Below are 25,949 nucleotides of genomic sequence, written 5' to 3'. Positions count from 1 at the left end.
GGTTGGTCTGTTTCCATCTCTGCTCCCCTAGAATTATAATTTATTTAATTTCATACCACTGAAACAGAAATGGAAACAATTCTGATTATGTGAAAAAAATAATATTTTGTATTCAATCTGCTTTCTCCTCCTGTTTAGAAATTCTCCAAGACTGTATGTAGAACAAATGCCTTTGTTGATGATATGTTCACATTGTTTTATTATGTCTTCATAGATGCTTATGCATTTACCAGAACATCTACTATAAACAGAATGTATTGCTTATTGTGCTTGCTCTAAGGGGGGTCAGGCCCTAGGCTCTGTTAAGCGCTTTGAGACAATTGTATTGTTTTGGTGCTTTATAAATAAAATTGATTGAATGTATTGATCATGTTGTGAGAGGAAGAGGTGAGGGCCATGAGGTCTAACGTGTGTGTCAATCAGGTTTGAGACGTCTGGGGTGTTAAATCAACTAAAACTTTCGATTGTAACATTTTGAGTGTTACAATGGTTAAAAACAAACAAATGTGGAATATGAAGAAATAAGTATTCAGCTGGTTGAAATTCAACAACCGCACCACCAGATGCCACTACAAACACACTATACTTAAAAGCATTCTAAAAGAGGAATGCAAACTTATATAATGGACGCTGGAAAAGTGTTTGCATATACATATACTCTTTTGCAGAAGGAATACATCAGTTAGCAAGCTAACTAGCTTTTGTCAGTGCCAAATGCACTATTGGTGGTGTTTGCAAGGATTTAGGCTGTTAGTTAGCACACAAAAAATGTAAACTCTCTAAAATAATTGATTAATTTAAGATTAGCATGTGATCATGGAAGATGATAATAAGTAATGACACCATAATTAGGAAGGCAAACGTACTGTTTGACATGATGCTGTTCTAGACTAAGAGCACTTCTGTGTTCTAAAAGAATCTCCAGGCTGCACTGCTGAAGTACTGGAGTTCCACCGTGCAGAACAGAGTTCATACTGCTGAGGAAGTAGGCGGGCCATTATGCAAATACAACCATTATGGGGATTCTTTAAAAAAGGATCAGCACACCAAGATCCATTTCATTTGTGCAAGGAGGTTCGTCTGACACTGAGATAAAATGGGAAGTTCACCGTCTATCCCTGAAGGTAGAGATTGAGGATTTTTTTTATCAAATAATAATACACATTTGTTAAAATGTACTTTTACAGAAGCTTTAAGTTTTTTTTCAATGAACTGTGAGTAGGTTGAGAGTATGAGGTTTTAGCCATAGACATCCATAGCTATGATGTTGAGAATACTGAGCTTTCTGGCTGTTCTACAAATAAAGACAATGTTTTTGATCTTTTTATTAGTTGTTCCACAAAATGTGTTAGGTACATTTGTGTATTTGTCATAAAGTTACAACCATAAAGCAAAATCTGAGGTAAACCTTGTTTGTTGTTCCGTGGTTTAGTTAAAAATGAACAATAATTTCTCCCCTTCTCTTCAAATTCAACTTTATCTTCTAAATGTGCAATTGGAGCAAATCTAACATCACATCTATAACACTGCAACAGCTACTGCAGCAATTTAGCAACCTATACAAAAATATATAGCGTCCCATATATTACTGAGGGAAATGTGATACAGTGTGTATATTGATATGATGATTGTTGTATATATATACAGTGCTGTGAAAAAGTATTTGCCCCTTTCCCGATTCTTCTATTTTTGGTTATGTGTCACACTTAAATGTTTCAGATCCTCTGACTAATTTCAATATAAGACAAAAACAATGTGTTTAAAAGCAAAATGCAGCTTTGAGTTCATCATTTCATTAATTGAAGGTAAAGAGTTATTCAAAACCTATAACACCCATGTGAAAAAGGTATTGCCCCCCTGGTGGCCACAGCTGCAATCAAACATCTGCGATAACTGGCAGTGAGTCTTTAACATCGCTGTGGAGGACTTCTTCCTCACTCATCTTTGTTGGATTGTTTTAATTCAGCCATATTGGAGGATTTTCGAGCATGAACTGCCTGTTTAAGGGCATGCCACAGCATCTCAATCAGATTCAAGTCAGGACAGGGGTAGGCCACTCCAAAACCTTAATTTTGTTTCTTTTGAGCCATTCAGAGTTGGACTTGGCTTGTGTGTTTCGGATCATTGTCCTGTTGCATAACCCAACTGCGCTTAAGCTTTAGGTCACAAACTGATGGCCAGACATTCTCCTTCAGAATGTTCTGGTAGAAAGCAGAATTCGAGCCTCTGCGTGAAGTCGCTGTTATGTATCTCTTATTTGTGGTTGAAAAAGGTGTATTTTGTTAATTTGCTGATGGCTTTAATTGAGTGTACCTGTGCTGTGTTAGAAAATGTGCATGTGCGCAACTATAGACAATGCAGTCAGTGCGGAAGGTTCGTAGGCAAGGCAGACACTGTTTTCAAAAATTTTCGAACATATGGATGTCAAAGCGTCCAAATTGAATGCGACAGTGATCAGGGATGATTTTTTTATGGACTCCCAGAGAGACCTTATGCTATATATTCCCTCAAAATGGCAAACCTGTCTCTGTCATGGTTTTCCTAATTTTTAGGGGGAAATCGTCAGTAGCAATCTATCACACAATTATATGCTTATCGTATATACACTATAGAAACTATTAAAAAGCCGATTCAATTCAATGAATAGTTTCTTGTTTAATTTGTTATTTTTGTCATATACAGATATGCAATGATGATTGCTGGGTAATATGTATCTTGTTCGCCAATGTCAAGTCTCTATTTGATCATGTGACGAGACGATACGATAGGCGCAGAATCTGAACGTCAAGACCTACAAGCTGACTGAGCACAGTATACTTGCCGAACGACGCCTTTCAAACACAAAAGTGGAAATGCAAGATTTGCTCTTTCAATGGACAGGATAATCAGCCCATTCAGCCTTTCCTGCCCCATGCTGCTCAGGTAGGTCTTAATCAGTTTCAATTTGGAAAATAATCACTCGGCTGTTGCCCTGTCACATGTAATGTCAGAAACAATAGCAGGGCAGTGTACCGAAGGTGGATGTTACAGAGTAAACTTTGACCTGTTTACTTTCCCAATACAATAGCCAAAGTATCTAATTCGACTATTAAATCCAATTGTTCACATTGTTGGTAAAATATATATATATTCAATTCAATTCAATTCAATTTTATTTATATAGCGCCATAACAATACAATTGTCTCTAGGTGCTTTACAGAGCCCAGAGCCTGAAACCCCCTTAGTGCAAGCACAATGGCAACACGGGCAAGAAAAAACTCCCTGTTAGTCAGGAAGGAACCTTAAGCAGAACCACGGCACATAAGGGGGAACCCATCTGCTTGAGGTCGGCCGGGTGGAGATAGGAAGGGGGGAAGGGGGGAGGGTTGTGTGGCAGAAGGGGAAGGGAAACAACAGGTGTTGTACATAGCCTGCATTTGGTAGATGTACATAATATATATGCAGACATCCAGTGGTAAATACATGATACAGACAAGACCAGTTTAGTGGATATACACTGTGCTGATAGGGTTACTATTACAGGGGTAAGGGGAGTAGGAACAGAGAAACATGTCGATGGTGGCAATAATATATATTGTATATAAATGCTAGCATAGGGTATGAGGTAGAGTAAGTGTACGGCAGTGCGGTGGCGGTGGGTGCAATTGGTCGAGGGTTTCTGCAGGTAGACCGGGTAGAGAGACTACAGCAGCGTCCCATGGCGAAGATAGTCTAGATTAGGAGAGAAAGAAAAAGAACAGAGTGAGTGGGTTATTATAGGCATTAGCAATGTGATAAGAAAGGAGAGGGAGAGAGAGAGAGAGAGAGAGGCTGCCTGGCTGGGTGTATGGGGATTTTATTTAGTATTTAGTTGGCTGGTGACAGTCGCAATACGCGCCGTGTGCTGTACCCGGGATCTTCCGCACTCCTTCACGGTACAACATACGCTGTCTGTAGCCCAGTTATGTTGATTAGGGGGGTATTGCATGTGTTTTAGATGTGTTTAGCTATTCTGGCATTTAGCATTTAGTTTGGTTTGGCATTTAGTTTGGTTTAGCATTTGTTATGTTTAGTTATGCTGCCATTTAGCAATTAGTTTGGTTTGGTACATATGGAGATTTTAGTCGTAAGCTTTGTTAGGGTTGCAGGGTACAACATACGCTGTCTGTAGCCCAGTGATATACATTTTTTTTTTTTTTTTTTTTATGTGTTCAGTTATGTCTAGTTATGCTTGCTGACTGGCTGGCCCAGCAGGTGATGGGTTTGTTGACGCAATTACTTATGGCTATAGGATGCACTAAAGAGGAATGTCTTTAGTCTTGATTTGAATATAGGTAGGGTGTCTGCATCTCGGATGGAGGCAGGGAGATTGTTCCAGAGGAGGGGGGCTCGGTAGCTAAAGGCTCTGCCTCCTACTGTGGTTTTTGATATTCTTGGAATTACAAGGAGGCCTGCACTCTGGGAACGGAGCGGTCTTAGGGGGCAGTAGGGGACAACTAGTTCCTTAAGGTAGTTTGGAGCCAGGTCATTTAGGGCTTTGTATGTTAGCAGGAGTACTTTGAAATCAATTCTACTTTTGACAGGGAGCCAATGCAGAGAGGCAAGTACAGGTGAGATGTGCTCATATTTTTTAGTTCTGGTGAGTGTACGGGCAGCAGCGTTCTGTATAAGTTGGAGGCTCTTTATTGAGTTGATGCTGCATCCGGACAGGAGAGCATTGCAGTAATCTAGTCGGGAAGTAATAAATGCGTGGATTAGTTTTTCTGCATCTTGGAGGGATAGGACTTTTCTAATTTTGGCAATATTGCGTAAATGAAAAAATGATGTCTTTGAGATCTGTTTTATGTGTGAGTCAAATAGGAGGTCTTGGTTGATAGTTACACCAAGGTTTTTGATGCTAGTATTGGGTGTTGGGATGCCATCGAGTGTGGATAGATGGCTAGATAGTGTCATTCTCAATTGATCGGGGCCTACAAGCATAACCTCAGTTTTATCAGAGTTGAGGAGCAGGAAGTTGTTAGCCATCCAAGATTTTACATCTTGCAGGCAAGTTTCTATCTTGGGTAAATGTACAATTTCATCAGGTTTCATGGATAGGTAGAGTTGGGTGTCATCAGCATAGCAGTGGAAGTTAATGCCATGGTTCCTTATGACAGCACCTAAGGGTAGCATGTAAAGGGAAAAGAGCAGTGGTCCGAGGACAGAGCCTTGGGGAACACCGTAGCTTACTCTAGTGTGATTGGATGACTTCTCATGGACGTGAACGAATTGATGGCGATCAGAGAGGTAAGATCTAAACCAGGATAAGGCACAGCCTTTGATGCCAACATGATGTTCAAGTCTCTGTAATAGGATATGGTGATCTATAGTGTCGAAGGCGGCACTAAGGTCTAGGAGAACTAGTATTGAGGTGCACCCATGATCGGATGCGATTAGTAGGTCATTCAGGACTTTGACTAAGGCCGTTTCAGTGCTGTGGTGGGCTCTAAAGCCAGATTGGAGGGTTTCTTCGATTTTGTTTTGGTGTAGAAAGGAAGTAAGTTGCTTAGCTACTATTTTTTCAAGTATTTTTGACAAGAAGGGGAGGTTAGATATGGGTCTATAGTTAGCTAGATTATCAGGATCAAGGTTAGGTTTTTTGAGAGATGGTTTGATCACTGCTATTTTAAATGATTTGGGGACGTATCCGGAAATTAGTGAATTATTCATTACATTAAGTAATGTCTCACTTAATAACGATAGTGCATGTTTAAGAAGTTTTGTGGGGATAGGGTCTAGTAGGCACGTCGATGATTTAGATGAGAGGATCAGGGAGTTTAGTTCAGGGAGGTCAATGGGTGCGAAGGATTCAAGGAGAGCACCAGGTTTAGGGGGTGTTGCCATAGCCATAGGGCATTTTGGAAGAGGTGTAAGGAGGAGACTATGAATTTGTTCTCTTATTGTTAGAATTTTGTTATTGAAAAAGGTCATGAAATCATTACCACTAAAGCTTATGGGAACAGAATGTTCGATTGGATTGTGGTTTTTTGTTAGCCTAGAAATGGTGTTAAATAGGAACTATTTATGCCTAATGGTGTTTGTGTGTGCGTGCTTGTTTTGCGAGTGCACAATAATTTTTTTTCGCGAATGGGGGGGGGGCCCTTTAACATGTCCAGGCCCAGGGGCCCGTGGTTTCTTAATCCGTCCATGGCTCTTGGAGGAATTTTGGTTGGCCGGCCACTCCTGGGAAGGTTCACTACTGTTCCAAGTTTTCTCCATTTGTAGATAATGGCTCTCACCATGGTACGCTGGAGTCCCAGATCTTTAGAAATGGCTTTGTAACCCTTTCAAGACTGATAGATGTCAATAACTTTGTTTCTCATCTGTTATTGAATTTCTTTAGATCATATACTGCTTTTTGAGACCTGTTAGCCTACTTCACCTTGCCAGACAGGTTCTATTTAAGTGGTTTAGATTCAACAGGGCTGGCAGTAATCATGCCTGGGGGTGTCTACTGAAACTGAACCCAATTATCAATTAAATATATTTTTAGTAACTAAAAGTGGATTTAGCAACTAAGGGGGAAATTACTTTTTCCACATAGGGCCAGGTGGGGTTGGGTAGTTTTCCTTCAATAAATTACGTAATTATTTAAAAACTACATTTTAAGTTTACTTGGGTTATCTTTGTCTAATATTAAAATTATATTGACTGAAACATTTAAGTGTGACAAATATGCAAAAATATAAGAAATCGGGAAGGGGGCAAATACTTTTTCACAGCACTGTATATATACATATATTCCTGAGGTAAATGTGATACAGTGTGTATGTTGATACGATGTGTGTTGTGCGTATATACTGTATAGATATTACTGAGGTAAATGTGATACGTGTTGTATGCTGATATGATGTATGTTGTTTATAGGTGAACCCCTGAGAATCGTGCTGATTGGAAAGACTGGAGTGGGGAAGAGTGCTGTGGGGAACACCATTCTGGGGAGAAAAGCGTTTCCCTCACAGCCGTCTGCTTATTCGGTCACAAAAACTTGTAAAAGAGAAAGTATGATTAGTCCCAGACAGATTGAGGTGATTGATACACCTGGTGTTTTAGACACTAGCAGAGCTCCAGATTATGTTAAGGATGAGATAGTGAAGAGCATTAAATACTCAAGTCCAGGGCCCCACGCATTCCTGCTGGTGATTCAGGTGGGCCGCTTCACTAAGGAGGAGCAGAATGCAGTCAGGGCCTTACAGAAGAGGTTTGGGGAAAAGGCTGCAGACTACATGATGGTGCTGTTCACTCGTGGTGATGACCTTGGGGGTAAGACTATCAGTGACTATGTAAGCTGTGGTCACGCTAAACTGAGGGAAGTGATACAGGGCTGTGGTAGACGATACCATTTATTTAACAACCACAGCAGTGACCGCACTCAGGTTGTTGAGCTGGTAAAGAAAATGGATGAGATGGTGGCAGCAAATGGGGGAAGTTACTTCACTGAGGAGATGTACGAAGAGACACAGAGGGTCATGACAGAAAGAGAGCTATCCAAGAGCTCAGGTGAGTTAGACATATTGTTCAGCATCTCAGGTAATTATCGAAAGGTATTGTGATATTAACATAAGACTATGATAATCCACTTTCTGAAACAACATTCACAGAAGTCAGATTTTTTTTTTGTCCTGCAATATCTAATTAAAATGTTCATAGCTGAATTAAAAAGGTTTTATTCATTGTATTATATATATACAGTATATATAGGTAAATCTGATACAGTGTGTATGTTGATATGATGTGTTGTCTATAGGTGAACCCCTGAGGATTGTGCTGATTGGAAAGACTGGAGTGGGAAAGAGTGCTGTGGGGAACACCATTCTGGGGAGAGAAGCGTTTACCGCACAGCCTTCTGCCAGCTCTGTCACACAAACTTGTACCAGAAAGAGTATAGTTATTCCCAGAGAGATTGAGGTGATTGATACACCTGGTATTTTAGACACTGACAGAGATGCAGATGCTGTTAGAGATGAGATAGTGAAGTGCATTAAATACTCATGTCCAGGGCCCCACGTATTCCTGCTGGTGATTAAGGTGGGTCGCTTCACTAAGGAGGAGCAGAATGCAGTCAGGGCCTTACAGGAGATCTTTGGGGAAAAGGCTGTAGACTACATGATGGTGCTGTTCACTCGTGGTGATGAACTTGGGGATCAGACTATCAGTGACTATGTGAACCAAGGTCCCACCAAACTGAGGGAAGTGATACAGAGCTGTGGTGTACGATACCATGCATTTAACAACCGCAGCAGAGACCGCACTCAGGTTATTGAGCTGGTGAAGAAAATAGATGAGATGGTGGCAGGAAATGGGGGACATTACTTCACTGAGGAGATGTTCAAAGAGACACAGAGGGTCATGACAGAAAGAGAGCTATGGTGGAACTCACCTGAGATAGACAGGTATCTTTCTTTCTTACCGCTCCTGTTGACGAAGGTGAAAGGCTTTCAAAAGATTCTTGATGAGGAGATGAACGATGGGACACAGAGGTACATGAGAGAAAAAAAGGGATCCAGGAGAGCACTTGAGTTAGGCAGACCTGCGTCCTGACTGAAGACTGAAGATAATTTGATCATGCATCAAGTGATTCTGTAATATGGTTGGGCATCTTAAGTGGTTATTGAAAGGTATGGTGTGTATATTTAAGACAATGGTAATCCACTTACTGAAACAACATTCACAGAAGTCTGACATTTTCATTGCTCTACAATATCCAATGACATTTTCTATAGCTGAATTAAAAATGTTCTCTAGATAATTGTATTGTATGAGTGTGTGTTTGAATAATTTGTTTAAGATAAGTTGTTGATGGTGAATCAGGTGATGTTTTGGTATCCAAATGTTCCAGTGAGCTAATGATGACTGAAATATCAAAAGTCATTATAGTTTGCTTGTTTGACATGAGTGTTTCATCTGTAACTTATACTTAATTCTGTATTTAGAATGTATTTAATCTTCTTGTCCATGTAATGCATTTTCTTCCATGTATATTGAATACATTCTTTAAAAACATACTGACTGCACTTTTTCTCTCAGCGCTACTTCTCATTGTCAATAGCACATCCAGCTTCATCATGTAGCATGTAACTGTGACTAAAGTAAACTCTCATTGATCCAGCTTCCTTGACACAAATTACTTCCATGGGTTGTTTTTTTATTGTTTATTGTTTATTAAGGATCCCCATTAGTCTACACCATGGTGGAGACTATTCTTCCTGGGGTCCAGGCAAAAAATATTACAATACAATATAAATACATAAATACATAAAATGCAGTACAGCATGATCAATTATCACAAAAACACAGACTTAAAAAACAACATTTACATTAAAAGTAAAATAATACCTAAAATCCCTTAAATACCTAAAATAGTAATCTAATCTACTATAATTTCCTTTCTAATTATAGCTGCCTTGAGTTTCCTTTTGAAATCCCATTTATTTCTTGTTAGAGTCACATATGAGGGGAGCACATTCCAGTATGCAATGGCTCTGTACATTACTGTTTTCTTAAGTGCATTGGTTCTGGGGAGAGGAAAAGTAAAGTGACCAGTTAGTGCCTGTCTAGTATTATAACCATGTCTCTCATTTGCAGGTGAAACGGGTTGACTCACATAAAGAGAGCCATACCTGGAATAAACTCAGTCTTGTCCTTGTGTGACATCATCACAACATATTAATAGGCTACGTTTACATCAGCATTGACAAATTTAGTTAAACAGTCACAGTTTATTTGTACCACAATACCTAGTCCCTTTATTTGGTCAGCATCACAATTTCCATTCCTTTTTGCGTATTACATATTCAGAATCATTAAAACAGGTCACATGGTCACAGTATGCCAGGAAGAACAGAATATTCATTCCTTGTATGAGAAAAGAGAGGAAACATGTGAAAGAGGTGAAAAACAGATTTGAAGAAAGTATCTAAGCAACATGTTGAAGAAATGAGTTTCATTGTCCATCAAACTAAATTCTGACATTAAGCTGAGTTCCTCTCTCTTGTAGTTGCTAGTAATCCCAGATGATGAGCTGTTTGGAATTGAGAGGATATGTATAAAATAGGGTGATATTTGAATGAGTAAACCCAAAAGAACTGTATTACTGGTTGTGAAATAGGTGACAATCGCCACAGGTCTGTCCGGTTAGAACAAGAACGGATGCCAATGTTCCAATGATGATTGATTTATTTCCACACACACACACTCAGTGAAGACATGAAGTGGTTGATGAATGAATGATGCCTGTGAATATAATTATCCCGTGTAAAGGGACTTATATCCACATTTGAATCCGTGAATGACCGTGATTGAGTTGAAGACCATGAACCGTGATTGACTGATAGAATCCGTGGTTTCTATGGAAATAATATATAACAAATATACACAAATATTAACAATGAAATATGATAAAGATGAAACAGTATATACAAACGATGATTATGATGGCTATGATATAAATACGGATCTGTCCCTTTCACAGCGTTACGGTGAACATTCCACTCCTCCGTTAACAACGGTAACTCTTGCTTAACGGTAACAGAGTGAAACATGACAAGACAGTATAATTACCACGCTACATAAACATACATATATTATATACACCGATATGAAACAGACCCGCTACATTACACATACAACAACGAAACACTCACTCTTTCATTGACGCACGGCAAATGATCGCGAATGTCTCTGATCGTGAATTGACCTGATGAACTGCTTGAAGCTCCTCTCCAACTCTGCTTACTTGACCCACAACTGGCCAGTGGTGGCCCAAGCTTATATAGGCCAGAGGGGGGGATGAGAGGGCATGTTCAGACCTGCTTTGGAAACCCAGCATGGGGTGACCATCTGGCCAGTGAATTTCCACTGTGCACGAGCCCCACGGACTCCTGGGATCAACTGATAGGCTGACCTCTGCCTGGACCCCAGGTCCCGTGGTGTCTTGCACAGTGGGGTGCACAGCTGGAGGCAACTGGTGAGACAGCCCTTTTTAACAATATGTCCTTCCTGATTGTATACATACATACAAACTCGTTGCCCTTATAAACAGAGAGAAGTTCAGGTGCCAACTGTAAAAGGGGGTTTCAAGTTAACTTCTCAACTGTTGCAAATATTTTTTATAGTGCTAATATTAGAGAAGAAAGACAGTGTTGCTTTTTCTATTTCAGCATTAAAGTAGTTAACTTCTTGACTGAATAGCACATGAGTATTATTTATATGTCTACTGATGTTAGAAGAAAAAAGTGTTGCTTCACATATTTCAGCATTATATGTGGGGAGCATCTCTTTATGGATCTGATAATGGATCTGTAGTTCGTATTAACTGTGTTTCTTCCAGTCTTCCTTCACACTTTTTTTTAGAAGTTTAACTGTTGGATTCAGTTTCCATGGTGCTTTCTGATTGTCTGTGACTGTCTTAACCTTTACTGGAGCAATGTCATATATAATATTCAGTAACTTTGAATTTAAATTATTCAGCAATTCAGCTACAGAGTCTGACAGTTGACTTGAGGTCCTTGAAAGTGCCTGCTCAAACAGAGCTCTTGTGTGATCCTTTATGACTCTTTCTTACAGTCATAAACCTTTTCTGAATGTGTGGGGACACAAACACATCTAAGAACATGCTGAAATGATCAGATAAGGCCAAGCCAAGAGATATTGAGACACTTTATGATGACGAGGTCCAGGGTATGACTTGTACATGCTGTATTAGTGCTCTACTTCCTCAGCATAACTGTTTTCTGGATTATCTACATGCAAGTTGAAATCCCCTGATATATTAAGACAATCAAAATCAATAACAATATCAAAATCATTAAATATAGCTGCCTCTGCGAGACTTGTCACTTCTGCGTGGTAACTCTCAGAGTTGTCTGTGAGTCTCTTCTGTGAGTTTCTTAATCTCTGTGATAGTTGGGCATGATCCTGGAGGTAGAGAGGGGGGTTTGACATGGGAGGGAGTGAAAGTATGGAATGAAGGGGGGGTGGAGTGGGTGGTTTGGGTGCTGGACCCTTGGGAGAGAAGGGTTTAAATTGGGAGAAAGTGGGGAACGAGTACAAAGTATAAACTTAGACATCTTAGAAAACAAGAAACCCATGGTGCAAACAGACATCTGCCTGATAAATGAGTCATCTGACTCCATGTTTAAATTTTGAAATAAAGACCATGAAAGCCTCCTGGGCCCCAAACCACGGATGTGTGAGCACAGCAAGAAGTGACTCACAGTCCAACCCCCCTGTGCTTGTGTGACATATTTAAAACCTGTGGATGATGTCTTCAAAAACAAGTAACCCATGGTGCAAAGCAAAAAGTCACTGGACATCGTTTCCCCCTAGAAATGCAATTATCTTCAAGTACAGAATTTGCATATATAAAAGAGTATGGCGTCCTCCGATAATCCGCTGAAAGAGCTCATTATACCTTACTGAAGAACTTCCATCAACATATAAATGATTGGCCATTTAGGGCATATATGGTGTTAGGTGAAAATTCACTCTCAAGTTATCTCACGACTCCGGAGTTGTAGATCAGTATATTTATTCAATAACAATTGCAATCGGGCTCACTCACAGCACAAGGATAGAAGTTTTGGTAGTGACCACAGTATTTTGTTTGCAAGGTTGTATCATATTTCCTCAACCTTATTGCTTAATCTTAACTCATACCTTGCTTTAGGTTGGGAATATTAAAAACACAAATGTTTTGTGCTTTTATATATGATTTATTTGTATACATTTCAAAACAAGACTTAAATGTACAATAGTCCTCACTAAAAACAATAGTCCTGCTGCATGCTGCCAATATGTGCTACCAATAAGCTAGTTAAAACAGGGCACTGGTGCGTTGTTGGGGCGAATCAATCGATGGTGGCGATATCTAGTTGGATAGACCTGACGTGATCTAAGAAGGGTTCCCAGACCTTACAGAACTTAGAAGAGGTGCCTCGCAAAGAGTACTTAATTTTTTCTAGTGTCATAAAATGAAGGGCATCTCTAAGCCATTGAGAGTGGGAGGGGCGCTGGGGGTTCTTCCAATGTAGCAAAATAACACGCCTCGCTAAAAGTGAGAGAAAGGCCACAAGTTCACAGAAGTAAGATGGTAGTGAGTTCCCAGAAGGTAGGACATCAAACAGGGCAACTAATGGTGAGGGACAGATATTGGTAGAAGTGACAGCTGAAAGAGTGTCAAAGACACCCTTCCAAAACGGCGCAAGTACAGGACAAGCCCAGAACATGTGGCCAAGACTGGCCGGTCATAAATGGCACCGGTCACAGCGTGAGTCTACACCTGGGAATATACGAGCCAGTTTACTCTTGGACCTGTGCACTACTTTACATTGTAAGACTCCATGCCGGGCACAGACAGAGGATGAGTGGACCCATTTCAAAGCAGTGGTGGAATGTAATGAAGTATTTTTACTTCGTTACTGTACTTAAGTAAATTTTCACGTATCTGTACTTAAAAATAATAGTGCATACTTTTTACTTTTACTCCATTACATTTTTTAGCTATTATCTATACTTTTACTCCGCTACATTTCTACAATATCTGTTGTTACTCGTTACATTTTATGAACACAGATTCGCCAAAATGTTGCCTACACAAAACTATGGATTGCGTTGCTGTTTTGGAAGTTTAAACCAATCAGGTGGCTCTATCAACTCCAATGATATCAGAGTGCGCGTTTGGCAGCAGCACTAGCGGTAGCTTTGCCTGTTATATCTGAACATTCAACTGACAGCCTGACTACTGCCTATTCAACATGGATCCAGAGTCGGCCTGAACTGAGCCCTCTGATATGAACCACCCTTGGCCCTATTTAAAAGATATGTTCGAGTTCAAAGGCCCCAAGAATGACTCCTGGAGGTTTCAATGCGTTTCCTGTCTCCCTCAAAAAAAGGAGTTGCTAGCCTTCAATAATTCGCCCTCAAATTTAAACTAGCATATCGAGGTAAGCAGAGTGATTGCTATGCTAAGTTAATGTCCCTGACTTTTGAATATTGATATATTTAATTCGTTTACTGACATGATATTATAATGTTATCTAGCGAAATGCATGTTGACATACAGCAATAGCATCAAAACACATGATTGTATCTTCATTATATATTTAACGTAGTGGTACGATAAAGCTGGTAGGCTAGCGTGCCTTGTTCTGTCAATTACATTTTTTTTTCATGTTCCATGTTTCCCTTTTTTACACGTTTACAATTAAATAAAAGATTTATAGATATCAAATGGTGTCATTGGTTTGGTTTATCAGTATTAACTTTGCAAATAATGCCTGGTATATAACTTGTCATCCGCAGAATTGTAAGATATAGTGTGAACAGTATTACAGATGGTAGGCACAATAAGTACACCAACCTTTCCAATTAACAAATGTTGTTGCTTATAATTATTACTAGTTGTGACATCTGTAGAGGCATTTATTACCAGTAGCTATTTCTTTATCAAAATGGCACAGCCCCTATACATTGAGAGACAACCCATTGCGTGAGTACTTTTACTTTTAATACTTAAAGTAAATTTAAAAGTAAGTACTTTTTACTTTTACTTAAGTAGGATTGTTGATGTAGTACTTTTACTACGGTGGCCGAGAGGTGCAAACCAACATTACAAAATCTGAAACACTTTTACAAAGCTTGAGACAAATTTACATTTTGGAAAACATTTTTACATATCATAAAACAAAATTACATTACCATAACACATTTACAAGTCCCGAAACAAATTTACATTTCAGAAAACAAATTTACATTTCAGAAAACAAATTAACAAGACGCAAAACACTTTTACAAGTCCCGAAACAAATTTACAAACGACATTAACCAGAAAGGGAATGTACCAACTCTGTGATTGACGTGGAAGTGATCATAGACATATATAGGCCTACGGTATGTCTATGGAAGTGATAACAAAAGCGCTCAACTTTAGTTGATGGAGTTCATGGTGACCCAAGATTGACAGCGAGAGTGGTGTTTTGCCCGTTTTGTGGCAACCATATGAGCCGATTAACGCGATTTTGTTTTTCGTGTGGTCTTTAGAGTTTTTAAATGAAGCAGACCAGACTGAAAGACCAGATATCCCGCAGCAGTGCATACAATATTTTAATGAGGGACACTCGTACGCTGTAATCGTGGACATGGTGTCATGTTTACACGGTGTACACATCAGCTTGAGGTCTCTGAAAAGACTTTATTTTTTTTGAGCATTGGCACCCTCGAGGATTGAGCTCCCGGAGCAAATTCGTTACATGATCCCTTTTCACTCGCAGATTGTAGGCTACTTTTCTTTGAGCACCTGCCACATCATGCGGTAACCAAACAGCTGTCTAGGTCCACGAAGTTCCAGTCGTATTGCCCTAATTATGACGTTTGTAGAGGATAAATCCTTTCTGCGATATAACCGGGCATGCTTTTTCACCATGAACTCCATCCATCAACTCAAATTGAGCACTTCCGTTATCACTTCCACGTCAATCACGGAGTTGGTACATTCCCTTTCCGGTTAATGTAATTTGTAAATTTGTTTCGCCACTTGTAAATTTGTATCGGGACTTGTAAAAGTGTTTCGCGTAATGTTAATTTGTTTTCTGAAATGTTAATTTGTTTTCTGAAATGTTAATTTATTTCGGCACTTGTAAATGTGTTGTGGTAATGTCATTTTGTTTTATGATATGTAAAAATGTTTTCCAAAATGTAAATTTGTCTCAAGCTTTGTAAAAGTGTTTCAGATTTTGTAATGTTGATTTGCACCTCTCGGCCACCGTATTTTACTTTTACTTTTACGTTTATTTTCCTGGGTACTTGTACTTTTACTTAAGTACTAAACTTCAGTACTTCCTCCACCACTGTTTCAAAGCATGCTCCCATACCGCAGGGTCTATCTCTATATTATGATTAACCGACCATGCAGTACGCAGGGCATCAGAGGTTGAAGATTGGTGCGCAAGAAGAGTGTAGTAAATCCTTGATATGGTACCTTTCCGGTAAGGGTTCATTTTGAGGATGGTGTCTATAAGCGTGGGAGACGGTATGGTGGGAAAATTGGGAAAACGGTTAGTACAAAATCTCTTATCTGCAAATACCTGAAAAAGTGGGTTGAGGGCAAGTTATAAGCCTGCGCTAACTGACCAAAAGAAGCAAATTTACCATCAATGTAAAGATGGTTAAAGGATAGAATTCCTTTGTCTCTCCAGATTAAGAAAGCATTATCAATAATGGATGGAGTGAACAGGGGATTAGAGTAAACAGGAGCCAGACCAGGTATAGATTGCAATGTAAATTGTTGTTTAAATTGTGTCCAGATTTTAAGACAGTTCTTCACAACAACACTGTCTTAATGCACATATGATGAAATCGTTGTGGGGAAGCACAGGAGGGACCTCAGAAATGATGAACCACATGAGGCCTCCTCAACCTGTAGCCAGGGTGGGGGTTGGTCATTAGTGCAACAGCAGTGTTCTAGTTCTAGTCTCTTTCGTGGCCTCCACAGATTCTCTCCATCTCTTCCTATCCGCTGCAGTCACTCGTGCCTCGTCCCATGAGTTCCAACCCGCTTCTCTCCGCTCCTTCTCCACTGTACGCCTCCATGTGGTTTTTGGTCTTCCTCTCTTTCTCTTCCCTTCTGGTGCCAAAGTCATCGCTGTGTTATTATGGTTTTCCCGATCCTGTCTGAGTATGTGTCCGATCATCTTCAATCTCCGATATCTCACCTCTGCACTCAGTGGTTTCATGTCCGCATTCTCAAGCAGTTTCTCTTTACTCGTATGATCTTCCCAATGGATTCGTAGGATTTGTCTCAGACACTTATTTTGAAAAACGTCTACTTCTTTGTTTTCCCTCTTATTCATCTTCCACGTTTCGCTCCCATATAATAGTACTGGCGCTACTAACGTCTTAAACAATTTCAATTTATTTCTTCTTGATATGTTGTTTGATCTCCAGGTTTTCTTTAATCTCACAAATGCACCCCTAGCTTTTGAAAGACGGTTCTTTAAATCCTTCATGCCACCTCCTTCTTTACAGACTGTGGCTCCTAGGTAAACAAATTCCTCAACCTCATTGATATCTCGTCCCTCAATGGTTATTTGGTCTTGGTTTCTGGAGTTGATTCTCATCATCTTCGTCTTCTCTGTATTTATCTTCAGCCCCACACGTCTGGCTTCTTCATTCAATTTACTTATCTTGTCCTGCATTTGCTGTTTAGTGGAGGAGAGTAGTGCTATATCATCTGCAAAGTCTAAATCATCAAGTTTCGATGTGAATTTCCATCTGATGCCATTTTCGCCGCTGCCAATCACTCTTCTCATAACCCAGTCTATTACAATCAAAAATAAGAATCCTGACATGTTGCATCTCTGCTTGACTCCAGTCTTGATATCGAAAAACTCGTGTGTATCTCCTTGATCATGGACTGCACACCGGAAGCCATCGTAGAAAAGCTTGACCATCCTCACGATCTTCTCCGGTATCCCGTACTTTTTCATTATTTTCCACAGACTCTCCCGATGGATGGAGTCGAAAGCTTTCTCAAAATCTACAAAGCCTAGCTATAACGTTGCTTGCCACTCGTTCACTTGCTCAATTATGTTCCGTAGTATGAAAACTTGTTCTGTTGTTCCTCTACCCTTTCTGTAACCTGCTTGTTCTTTTCTCAGTCTTTTGTCCACTCCATTTTTTACTCGGTCAATAATTATCCTGCAAAGTATTTTAGCTATGACGGAAAGAAGTGTTATTCCTCTAGAGTTCTTGCATTCCTTTAGATTTCCTTTCTTCGCTAGCTTGATGATCAGTCCCTGCTTCCACTTTGTTGGAATCTTCTCATGCCTCCAAACTTTCATCATTAGCTGGTGTATTTTCATGGCTGAAAATTCTACACTCGCTTTCAATAAATCGGCTGTGATTGAGTCGATTCCTGGCGCTTTCCCGTTCTTCAGTTTTTGTATGGCTGCTTTCACTTCTCTTATTGTTGGTTCATCAGTAGCAATCTCTTCAATTATGTCCTCGAATTCAAAGCCATTGTCATTGTGGAAGAGTGGGCTACGCCTCCACAGTCCATCCCCCCCCAGGTGTAATAAGAAACACTGATTACTGGGCGGGCTTGTATTTTGATATATAGCCCAGCTTAGGTCACGGGGAGACACGTCCTCCTAACCTTGTTTTGCTTCCGGGTGCCCATCAGTTTGTATGATGGCGTGGGATTGCAAATTGCACTACTTGGACTAATGCTGTTAACAAAGGTAAGCAACTTTGGCGTTGAGCCACTTCGTCCATTGCGGCACCTTCTTATTGTTTCTAAAACGACTCGTTCACTTTTCTGTTTAGCACGAGTTCATTGTCGCGACAAAGCCGGTGTAGCGGTTGCTCTGACGCCGGGTGGTCGGTGGGAATCAGCTGGAGGTAGGCTTGTTCAGTTACTAGTACCGCTCTGTATTTTAATATGCAGGTTTAGTTACCAGCACCGCTCTGTATTTTAATATGCCGGTTTAGTTACCAGCACCGCTCTGTATTTTTAAATGCGCATTAGTTATGAATAACAATGCTATCCTCTCTGTTTCATTGTTAGCTGTAGTCGAGCTATCATAGCTCCGTCCATGACTCAATGTCCCTGAGTGTGCAGTCATTGCAGCTCGGCACGTTGAGCTGAGGGTCATCAACTGCCTCCGCCCGGGAAGGGTTGCCGTTCTGTTGTACTGTCTAATGCATGTTAAGAATTGACCGGCATGCTCATGTTTGGTTTGTATCTCTCTGTGATTTCCTGCATGCATGGGGCTAGGCTGGGTATGCTACCTTCCATCTCCGCTTGCTCTGCCTGATATCGTTTTGTTGGTTTCTTTTGATTTGATGCATGGGGCTGTGCAGTGGGCTGCTGCTTTCCCTCTCTGCTTGGCCTGCATGTTTTGTTGTTTTGTGCTGCTGCTATGTTAACTATAGTGGTGGTAATTCTGAGTGATTGTTAACTAGCCTAACCGTGTCTTTGCTGAAGTGCGTGCGTGTGCCTCTGTGTGTGGGTGTGTGCGTGTAGCTAAGGTAACCCAGGTTACTGCTGTGACAAAGCCCGCTACTCCCCGCTGACCGTCAGAGGTCCACCACGTCCTAAGTCCCTCCGCCAAAGCTAAGTAGCCTCAGTAGGATAGCCAAACTATCAAATCCTCTCCTTGCCTCTTTACTGTCAAGTGTTTTGCTAATCCCAGTGCCTCTATCTCTCTCCCTGGACAGGTGCAGTGGGTTTCACTTGAGCGACAGGCTGGCCCCCAGGTGGTGGAGCCCCCCCCCCCCCCCCCCCCCCCCTCACTTTTCCTTGCTGTGTGGGACCGACATTTGATAATTAGTTTAATAAATATATTCCCTAGGCAATAATTCAAGATATCTGACCTACTGGTCATGTTAGTGTTATTTGGATTTTGTGAGATTATTCTAAACTTCTCATGTGTATTCTGTTCCCGGCCTACATGAGGTGTGAGAAAGCCGTCACAGCCCCCCCCCCCCCCGACTAGAGACAGATAATAATTAGCATTTAGGTATCCACCCATCCCTTGCTTTCCAGAGTTTAAAAGACTGTGATTTCCAAAAGACAGTTAGTGAAGGAGATTTAGGTGAACACACTCAGTGAAATCTAACTCTCTGTTCCTCCTCTGGTGCGCACCATTGAAAGAATAAAACCTGGACTTGGTTTTTCATCACAATCTGACTGAGTCTCCGATACATTTGGGATATAGAAATAATTCCTGTCAATTGGAGGTCCCACCGAGATATTACTTCTTGGAATTTTGCTGAGATTTCAGTTCTGCTGTAAAGATCCTCTTTACCCCGGTTGACACAACGCTTTGGTAAGTAAACTTACCTAAATCTTGGGAAATATAGGAAGTAGAGTCCTGTGTAATAACAGAAATCTTATTTTATTTTACTTTTATTGTGATTGTCTTAGAAGTTGACACACACAGTGATTGTCTTAGAAGTTGACAAAACACCTAGTTTTTCGGGTATTGGTCCGAGGCAGTCTGAGCTGTGCTTGTTGACATACTCTATTTATTTTACTTACCGCTCAGATAGATTTCCCAAGAGGATAGCAGTGTTGTGGTCATAAATGGGTGTTTGAAAAAGGGATCTACAGCATTTTTAATATTTGAATTTAGAAATTGTTCTAAGTTAATTTGTAAATTATTTTACATTAGATTGTGCAGATTCAGTCTTTTTGAGATGGAAAACAAAGATTCAAGACGTATGGTCCCTTTGAGTGTTCAGATTGCAATGGCCAGTGTGGGAAATTATATAAAACATGAGAAAGTTAAAATTGAGATGATAAAAGATGGTTTTCAGCTAATTTGGGGAGTCAGGAAAGCCAGTGAATGGGTTTTAGACATTAAGTCTGAAAAGAAAAGACAGCGATGTTCGCGCTATCTCATGAGCAGATGGACACAGCGTTCACAGGGTTTCTTGGTGGAATCAGATGGCCAGCCCGCGGCCCTTCCTAGACTGCGTGAAAGTATGAAACAGAATGCTGACAAACTTCAGGAAATTGTTAAAAATGTACTGGGAAAAATCCCACCTACTGATGTAAAGGATCCTAAAGGCATTGCAGATTATGCCAAGCTAATAACTGAACTAGTGGCCAGTGTGGGTAAAGCCGTTTCACAGGTAGAGGAGAGATCATTTCAAATTGCCGCTGTAACAGAGACTAATGTGCCTACAGCCCCTCCCCCGCCTGCGGATTTGAGGCCACAGGTGAACTTATACTCCACTGCTCCGTTTGTTTCACAGAATGTGTTATCTCAGATACCTCAGATGGCTCCCATTAGACCTGTGACACCAGCAGATGTTCGGATAAAGGGCCTGGACTACGAGGTGACTTGGGAATGGTTACTCCAATTACACCTGGAGCGCTTAGCCATATTTTGCAGCCTCTGCCGCCACTTAAAACACAAGATCCAAATGTTGATTTTTGGGTAAAGTTGAAAGATGCCGTGATTACCTTTTCTCTTGAATATAGTGAGGTAGCTACTATCATTAAAGCCAAAGCCCCTTTGGGCTATGCCTCACGCTTAGCTGATGCACAGTGGCCCCGGCTTATGCCAGATAATGATGTGGCCTGGGAAGTGCATCTTGTACAGTGTGAAAATATAACTCAGGCAATCCTAGGTAGAGGATATCAGTCATTTACTTCTCTGTCAACCTGTATCCAGGGACCAACAGAGAGTTTTAACTGCTGGATCAACCGTTTCACAGAGAAACACAGGACCCTGGCTGCCTGTCGTACAGACACTCCCACTCTCGGGTCAAGTTTTATAATTGATACAGCTTCTAGAAACATGAATGAAAGGTACCAACAGATGTGGACTTTAGGTCTGCCAGTAATCAGAGACTGGGGAGAATTCTTGATTTGGGGACAGAGAGCTGAGGCAAGTGTAGCTCAGCTTAATGACAATAAGATCAAGATAGCTGCAGTACAGGATGTACCCTCTCACAATAGATATCAGGGAAGAAGGCCGAATACACCCACACCTTCAAATTGTCTCCTATGTGGGAAGTCAGGCCATTGGGCCAAGAATTGTAGAAATATACAGAGAAACACAGAGAACCTTGGGCCTTCTCAGCAGAGGGGCACGGACTCTGAAACAAACTCTGAGATTTTAAAACTTCTCAGAACTTTGGCAAAATCTAACATCACTGATCCATAGCGCCAGGTGGCCTCCCTGGCTGGATCATATTCAGACATTCGCCCTTTCGTTTGCGCAACTCTTGGAGGCCGGGATTGCATTATGCTTTTAGACACAGGCGCGTCTGTCTCAATAACTGACCTTGCTTTACCAATCACAAATAAGACTAACACATTTGAAGGCTTAGGTGGTTGTGTCACCTTTCATTTGTCTGAGCCCATTCCATTGACTTTTTCTCCTCTAACTAAAGTTTTCTGGGTTCAAATTTGGGTGGGTCCTTCTAATATAGGTAGTATACTAAGAATGGACTTAATGAGTATGTTCAATCCTCCTCCCTAACCAGGTGATAGAGGGTTCTCAGTTTTCCACTCCTATTCCCATTATGTCAGGATCACACAAAGGGATAGCAGCTCTGACAGAGACCAACACAGTACTTAAGCTACTCATGTCTCTTTTTCCCAACTTGTGGTACACTTATAAACTGGCAGTAGGTCACATACCCATAGAGCCAGTACGTGTCTCTGGCCCCATGCATAACCCAGTCAGACAGTATCCTTTAAAAAGAACGGCTGAAAAGGGTGCAAAAGAAATTGTTGATCAGTTGGAAATACAGGGTGTCATTAAGAAATGTGTCTCTCCTACAAATTGGCCTGTGCCAAAGCCGGACGGCTCATGGTGCCTAACAATTGATTATACTGCTTTGAACAAGGTTACAACTCCCAGACATGCAATAGTTGCTAATCCAACTACCTTGTTATCACAACTGAACCCCTCATTTACTATCTTTTCTGCCTTGGATGTCAGTAATGGTTTCTTCTCCGTGCCTATTGACCAGAGAGATCAAGTCAGATATCTTCTTGTTGATCGCTTCTCTCTCTTCTATAAGCCCCCACGATATATCGCTGATCCATGGTTTCTTCTTCTTCCGGGGTCTGCCAAGCACTGTTTCTGCAGCTTCTGTGTATGCGTTTTCCATTACATTGAATTGTCGCTCTATGTCTTCGTTTTCAACTGATCCTGTCTCTTTTTCTTCTAGTACTTGATACCTGTTCTTCAGGGCGATGTCAAAAACTTTTCTGGTGTCTTCATTTTTCATCTTAGCGGTATCGTACTTAACTCTTACTCTGTCTTTATCCTTTGGTTGGTTTCTTAATCTTAACTTGACTTTCATACACACAAGATAATGATCACTTCCGATGTCAGCAGACCTAAATACTCTGGTGTCTTTCACAGATTTCTTGAATCGCCTACTAATAGGGATATGGTCTATCTGGTTTCTGGTCGTCCCATCCGGTGATGTCCATGTAGCTTTATGTATCTTTCTATGCGGAAATAGTGTTCCAGTTATTACTAACTCATTCATGTCACTCATTTCACAAAGCCTTTCCCCGTTATCATTCCGCCTTCCTAAACCGTGTTTGCCCATCAGTCTTTAATAGTCCCGGTGGTCTGCGCCGACCTTTGCGTTCATGTCTCCAGTGATTATCAGCATATTATGTGTGTTGCGCTTATCTAGTATGTCTTGCAGTCTTGTGTAGAACTCGTTTTTGACCTGTTCATCAGCGTCTTCTGTGGGTGCGGGTTTAATGTGCTTGGAATGATATCGAGCTTGAATAATCCTTTCATTGATCGGGGTCCAATCCATCAGGGCTCTTGTAGCGCTCTTCGCCATTAGTATACCTACCCCTCCTCTGTGAATGTCATCTTCTCTTCCAGAGTAGATTATGGTCTCTCCCCCTGGGAGCCATAGTTTCCCTTGACCTGTCCAATGAGTTTCGCTGATGCCCATTACATCTATATCTCTTTTAACCATCTCTCTCGTCGCTTGCGCAATATTACCACTCTGGTACAGTGTTCTAACATTCCAATTCCCAATCTTAGTAACGTTCTTCGGGTGTAGTAGTGGCCTAGTCGGCCTGATGGCGTCCTGCTGGCTTTGGCCCTCATGCGTCATGGGCTCTCCATTGCTAGGATGAGTGGCCACCGCTTCCCAGAGGTTCAATGGATTTTCTCTGTTTCTGGTTTCTGTAATAAGTCGTTTTTTTTTTACGGGAGAGGGTTATCAGCCCTAAGCCCAACCCCCAACCTGGAGGACCAGGGGGATCACTCTTTGTCTGGTTCCTATCCGTCGACCTGTTCGGCATGGGTGTCCCTGCCAGGAGCCTGAAGCTCCAGCCGACATAGCTCTAGGGGTTATTGGAACACGCAAGCTGCACCACCACGTCAAGGTTGTGACCCCAGACGGTGCAGGCAACAGCAGTGTAACATGGCTCTAATGTTTGTTGCCCAGTAATAGAGTAAGAAGTTGGGGAGGGCTAGATCACCCAACTCCTTAGGTTTTTGTAAAGTGTCTTTTTTTAATTCTAGGGGCTTCTTGTTCCATAAAAAATGGGAGATTGTGTGGTCAAGTGAGTGAAAGAAACGTTTAGTAAGGAAAATGGGTATACATTGGAAGAGATATAGAAATTTCGGGAGCACATTCATTTTAACACAGTTTATCCGCCCTGCGAGAGAGAGAGGCAAAAGAGACCACAGCTGAAGATCCTGAGTCAGTCTTGTCAGAAGAGGGGAGAAATTAAATTTATATAAGTCTGAGTATTTTTTGGTTATACAAACACCTAAGTACTTAAAATGTTCAAGAGATGTTTTGAAAGGTAAGTCAGACAATGGATATGCCATGGCTGCAGCATTGATCGGCATTAATTAACTTTTTTGGAAATTTAGTTTGTAGCCTGAAATTTGACCAAACTCCTCCAGTAAGTTTAAGACAAGAGGGAAAGCTCTGTCTAAGTCAGAGACAAAGAGTAAGAGGTCATCCGCATACAGGGGCACTTTATGTTCGACACCACCCCTCATAATACCTGGTATCTGACTTGACCTTACGGCCACCGCCAATGGTTCAATGGCGAACAAGAGTGGAGAGAGTGGACACCCCTGACGGGTCCCACGCTCGAGGGGGAAGTAGTCAGAATAATCATTGTTTGTACGAACACAAGCTTGGGGGGACGTATACAAAAGCCTAATCCATGATATGAAGGTATTACCAAAGCCAAAACGTTTTAACAAAGAGAACAGATAGGGCCATTCTACACGGTCAAATGCCTTCTCTGCATCAATGGAGATAACCACCGCAGGGGTGTCGGTGCATAAACAATATCAAATAAACGTCTAACATTATGAAAAGAATGTCGGTCTTTAACAAACCCTGTTTGGTCAGTACCTACAATAGTTGGTAGTACAGTCTCCAAACGCCTAGCCAACATTTTGGCCAAGACTTTGACATCTGCACATAGCAGAGAGATGGGGCGGTAGTTACCACAAAAAAGTGGGTCTTTGTCCTTTTTTAAAAGGAGAGAAATAGTGGCCTGTCTTAACGTGGGGGGAAGATTGCCATTTTGCATAGATTCATTGAACATGTTAAGTAAAATTGGAGCTAATTGATCTGAGAATGTTTTATGAAACTCCACCGGGAGGCCATCTGGGCCAGAACTTTTACCACTCTGCATCAGCATTGAAGCACTACTGAGTTCACCAATCGAAAAGGGTTCATCCAGTCTAGATGATGTTGCGCTGTCAATGGAGGGAATCTCTAAAGAGTTTAAAAAAACGTCATATTTTTCCTCATCAGCCACGCATTCAGATGTGTATAATTTGGCATAGAAGTCTGTGAAATGGTTGTTAATTATCTGTGGGTCAATAGTTGTCCCATCAGTAGAACTGATCTGAGTTATATGGTGTGATGAAGATGCTTGTCGGAGTTGGTGTGCAAGCAGTTTACTAGGTTTATCTCCAAACTCATAATATTGATGACCTGATTTTAACAGTGACTCTGCAGCTTTGTTGGAAGCCAGGAGATCAAATTCAGCCTTTTTCATGAGTAATTCTTTTGAAAGATCTGCATTGGGTGAGTCCACACATTTAGACTGAAGTTCTGATATATCTTTAGCAAGGCTAGCACTTTTCTCTGAGTTGATCTTTTTCTGATAAGCTGAGTAAGATATTATCTCTCCTCTCAGGTAAGCTTTGCATGCCTCCCAGATGGCTGCTGCCAATGTATCTTGGTTAACATTAGTAGAGAGAAAAAGATCAGTGCGGTTCTTAATAGTCAAAACAAAGTTTGGGTCAGAAAGCAATAAAGAATTAAAGCGCCAGGGGGAGCGTTTCACAGATCTACCAGGAAGAGAGATGTCGACAACCACTGTTGCATGGTCAGATATCCCAATGGGATTGTAGGAACATGAACTGACAGATGGTAGGAGTTTGCTATCAATGAGAAA

General features: G+C 41.1%; 1 protein-coding gene across 1 annotated transcript; it reads left to right on the top strand.

Annotated features, from left to right (window-relative positions):
• The first annotated feature begins 6,867 nt into the window (after positions 1-6,867).
• Positions 6,868-18,373, top strand: LOC105896672 (GTPase IMAP family member 8-like). The gene is made up of 6 exons (XM_031586991.1): positions 6,868-7,519; positions 7,746-8,499; positions 17,388-17,483; positions 17,997-18,050; positions 18,198-18,255; positions 18,341-18,373. The coding sequence occupies exons 1-6, from the start codon at positions 6,874-6,876 to the stop codon at positions 18,371-18,373; spliced, it is 1,641 nt and encodes a 546-aa protein (XP_031442851.1). The 5' UTR covers positions 6,868-6,873.
• The last annotated feature ends 7,576 nt before the right edge of the window (positions 18,374-25,949 follow it).

This window comes from Clupea harengus, chromosome 20, assembly GCF_900700415.2.
Source record: "Clupea harengus chromosome 20, Ch_v2.0.2, whole genome shotgun sequence".
NCBI lineage: Eukaryota > Metazoa > Chordata > Actinopteri > Clupeiformes > Clupeidae > Clupea > Clupea harengus.
The sequence above is the reverse complement of the archived record's forward strand: the minus strand, read 5'-3'. Positions and strand labels throughout refer to the sequence as shown.

Bases quoted from the DNA above. Each gene is read 5' to 3' on its own strand.
- LOC105896672 (XM_031586991.1), top strand. From the start codon at position 6,874: ATGTTGTTTATAGGTGAACCCCTGAGAATCGTGCTGATTGGAAAGACT. The intron at 8,500-17,387 runs GTACATGAGAGA...GCTTGACTCCAG, and splicing joins ATGAACGATGGGACACAGAG to TCTTGATATCGAAAAACTCG. The intron at 18,256-18,340 runs GTAAGCAACTTT...TTTTCTGTTTAG, and splicing joins GACTAATGCTGTTAACAAAG to CACGAGTTCATTGTCGCGAC.